The 3,737-nt window shown below is 39.8% G+C and overlaps 1 protein-coding gene across 1 annotated transcript; it reads right to left on the bottom strand.

Moving 5' to 3' along the window:
• Window positions 1–1,085: 1,085 nt before the first annotated feature.
• LOC131821226 (NADH dehydrogenase [ubiquinone] iron-sulfur protein 8, mitochondrial-like) lies at window positions 1,086–1,838 on the bottom strand. The gene has a single exon (XM_059157148.1). The coding sequence runs from the start codon at window positions 1,801–1,803 to the stop codon at window positions 1,168–1,170; it is 636 nt and encodes a 211-aa protein (XP_059013131.1). The 5' UTR covers window positions 1,804–1,838; the 3' UTR covers window positions 1,086–1,167.
• Between the last annotated feature and the right edge of the window lie 1,899 nt (window positions 1,839–3,737).

Here is a 3,737-nt window from a genome sequence, read left to right as displayed (position 1 = left end):
GTGATGTGGATAAAGGTAGAGAGTGTAATGCAAAGAGAAATAAGTTAGCCAAAGAAAGACAAATGCCATATGACTTCCCTCATATGTGGAATTTAAGAAATGAAACAAATGAGCAAAGTAAAAAAAAAAGAGACAGAGAGGCAAACCAAGACACAGACTCTTAACTATAGAGAACAAACTGATGGTTACCAGAGGGGAGGTGTGTGAGAGGATGGGTGAGATAGGTGAGGAGGATTAAGGAGGCCACTTGGCATGATGAGCACTGGGTGTTGTATGGAATTGTTGAATCACTACATTCTACACTGAACCTAATATAACCCTGTATATGAACTATACTGGAATTTAAAAATTTTTAAAAGAACACTCTAAACCAACTATACTAATAGATATTTGTAGAAAACTCCATCTCAAAACAGCAGAATATATATTCTTCTCATGTGCTTATGGAATATTTTCCAGAATAGCTGTAAAAAAAAAACCCCTAATTCCATTTAAAAGGATAGAAGCAATACAAAGTATGTTCTCAAACCCCAGTGAAATAAAATTAAAAAACCAATAAGAGAAAGGGAAACTTGCAAAAAATATGCAAATTTAAAAACACACACATACATCACCAATAGGTCATGGAAGAAATCACAAAGAAAGTTAAAAACTAATTTAACATGAATGAAAATTAATAACCTTCCATGTTAAGACACTGGGGAAAAAAGAACAAACTAAAGTGAGCAGAAGAAAGGAAATAATCATTAGAGCAGAAATTAGTGAAATAGATTCTTAGGTAGAATTTAAGAAATAATACAGACGAACATATAGGAGAGGGAAAAGAAAAAAGAGAGAGAGAAAGGGAAACAAATCATAAAAGACTCTTTTTTTAAAAAAAGATTTTATTTATTTATCAGAGAGAGAGAGGGGGAGAGAGCGAGCACAGGCAGACAGAATGGCAGGCAGAGGCAGAGGGAGAAGCAGGCTCCCTGCGGAGCAAGGAGCCTGATGTGGGACTCGATCCCAGGACGCTGGGATCATGACCTGAGCAGGCAGCCGCTTAACCAACTGAGCCACCCAGGCATCCCTCATAAAAGACTCTTTTTTTTTTGTTTTGTTTTTTTTTGGAGGGCAGAACTCTTTTATTGGGTGGCGTGGCTGCAGGCCAGCTGGGCGGCGGGGTCATCAGCGGTAGAGGTAGTCGGCCTGGATGTTGGCGGCGATCTCGGCCTCCCACTTGTCCCCGTTGCTCAGCAGCTTCTCCTTGTTGTACAGGAGCTCCTCGTGCGTCTCAGTGGAGAACTCGAAGTTGGGGCCCTCCACGATGGCGTCCACGGGGCAGGCCTCCTGGCAGAAGCCGCAATAGATACACTTGGTCATGTCGATGTCATAGCGCGTGGTCCGGCGGCTGCCATCGGCCCGCGGCTCAGCCTCGATGGTGATGGCCTGGGCGGGGCAGACAGCCTCACAAAGCTTACAGGCAATGCAGCGCTCCTCTCCCGACGGATAGCGGCGCAGCGCGTGCTCTCCCCGAAAGCGAGGGCTCAGTGGGCCCTTCTCGAACGGGTAGTTGATGGTGGCAGGCTCCCGGAACAGGTAGCTCAGGGTCATGCCCAGGCCTCGGATGAGCTCAGTCCACAGCAGGGTCTGAGCCACCCTGTCGGTCACCGCCTTCATGTCCATCGAGGGTTCCTGCATGTTCACGAACTTGTAGGTCGCTGCCCCAGAGCTGCCGTGGAGGCTCCGGCCAGCGGGCTGCCCTGCTCGTGCAGCCTGGGCCAGAGCCGGAAGCAGCGTGGGTGCACGCAGGCAGCGCATCATGAAGCGCTGTCGCTCCTTCCCTTGCCGAGCGGCCTGTCCCTCATAAAAGACTCTTAAAGGTAGAAAACAAACTGAGGGTTTATGGAGGGAGTGGGTGATGGGCTAGATGGGTGATGTATATTAAGGAGGGCATTTGTTATGATGAGCACTAGGTGTTGTATGTAAGTGATAAATCACCGAATTCTACTCCTGAAACAAATATTGCACTATATGTTAACTAACTAGAATTTAAATAAAAATTTGAAGAAAAAAAAAAGAAATTAATGAAATAGAAAATATAAAAAGTAAAGAAAATCAATGAAACCAAAACCTGGATGTTTGAAAAGAATGAGCTTTAATGAAGTTAATAAAATTAACAAATTTTTAGAAGATTGACCACATAAAAAGAAGACTCAAGTAACTAGAGTCTGAAATGAAAAAAAGGACATTACTACTGATTATAAGCATTAAAAGGATTATAAATACAAAGAACAATTATGTGAAAATAAATTAGACAACACAACTTAAATTAAATGGATAAATTCCCCCAAAATAATAAACTACCAGATGTGGCTAAAGAAAAAACTATCTGAGTAAAGTTATAACAATTAAAAGATCGGATTAGTTATCAAAAAACTACCTACAAAGAAAAGGCCAAGCCCAGAGAGCTTCACTAGTGAATTCTATGAAACAGTTAAAGAAAATTAATAACAATTCCTTACAAACTTTCTGAAAAATAAAAAATAGAAGAGGGAGAAGAAGAAGAAGGAGGAGGAGGAGGAGGAGGAAGAGGAGGAAGGGGGAGGAGGAAGAATGGGGGAGGAGGAGGAGAAAGAACCCCTTCTCAACTCATTCTATGAGGCCAGTGTTACCTTGGTACCAAAACCGGAAGTATATAACACAAAAAACCTGCAGACCAATATATCTTGTGAATATAGATGCAAAAAATACAACAAAATAGCAGCAAACCAAACTCAGCTACATATAAGAAGGACTATACAGCATAACCAAATGGAATACCAAAGGGCAGAGTTAATTTAAAATCCAAAAAAATGAATCAATATCATATGTCATATCAATAGAAAAACAAAGAGCAAATCATCTCAATAGAAGCAGAAAAAGCATTTGATAAAATTTAACACCCATTAGAAGTAGAACGGAATTTACTCTGATAAAAGTCATCTATGAAAAAAAACCCAAAATAATGAGATACTTTTTTACATCTGCTGGAATGGCTATTATCAAAAAGAAAAAAAAAAAATAGCCAGTGTTGACTAGAAAGTGGATCAGTTTGGCCCTTCATACACTAATGGTTCAGAATGTAAAATGATGCAGCAACTCTGAAAAACAGTCTGGCAGTTCCTCAAACAGTTAAATATGCATTTACCATACCCAGAAATTCCATTCCTAAGTACATACCCAAGAGTAGTAAAAACATACATCCACACGAAAACCTGTTCACAAACATTATTTATAATGACTAGTAGGAGGAAATAATCTAAAAGTCCATCAACAGATAAATGGACGAACACAACATGGTATTATGGTAATGGTGTGAAATATTATTTGGTTACAAAAAAAATTAAGTATTGATACATGATAAACAAGATGGATAAACCTTGGAAACTTTATGTTAAGTGAAAGCAGGCAGTCCCAAAAGACATGTATGTGTCTATTTAAATGAAATATCTAGAAAGGCAAATCTATAAATATGGAAGGTATATTAGTAGTTGCTTAAGGTTGGGGGTGACCGTGGGGGGAGAGGGTAATAGGTAAATTGTATAGAGTTTCTTTTGGAGGTGACAAAAATGTTCTAAAATTGTGGTGATGTTTGCACACATCTGTGAATATTCTAAAAACCAGTGAATTTTAACTTTATTTTTTAAATTTTTAACAATTTTTATTTATTTATTTGAGAGAGAGAGGGAGCACAAACAGAGGGAGAAGCAGGCTCC

The sequence above is a fragment of the Mustela lutreola genome, chromosome X, assembly GCF_030435805.1.
Source record: "Mustela lutreola isolate mMusLut2 chromosome X, mMusLut2.pri, whole genome shotgun sequence".
In the NCBI taxonomy this organism is placed as follows: domain Eukaryota; kingdom Metazoa; phylum Chordata; class Mammalia; order Carnivora; family Mustelidae; genus Mustela; species Mustela lutreola.
The sequence above is the reverse complement of the archived record's forward strand: the minus strand, read 5'-3'. Positions and strand labels throughout refer to the sequence as shown.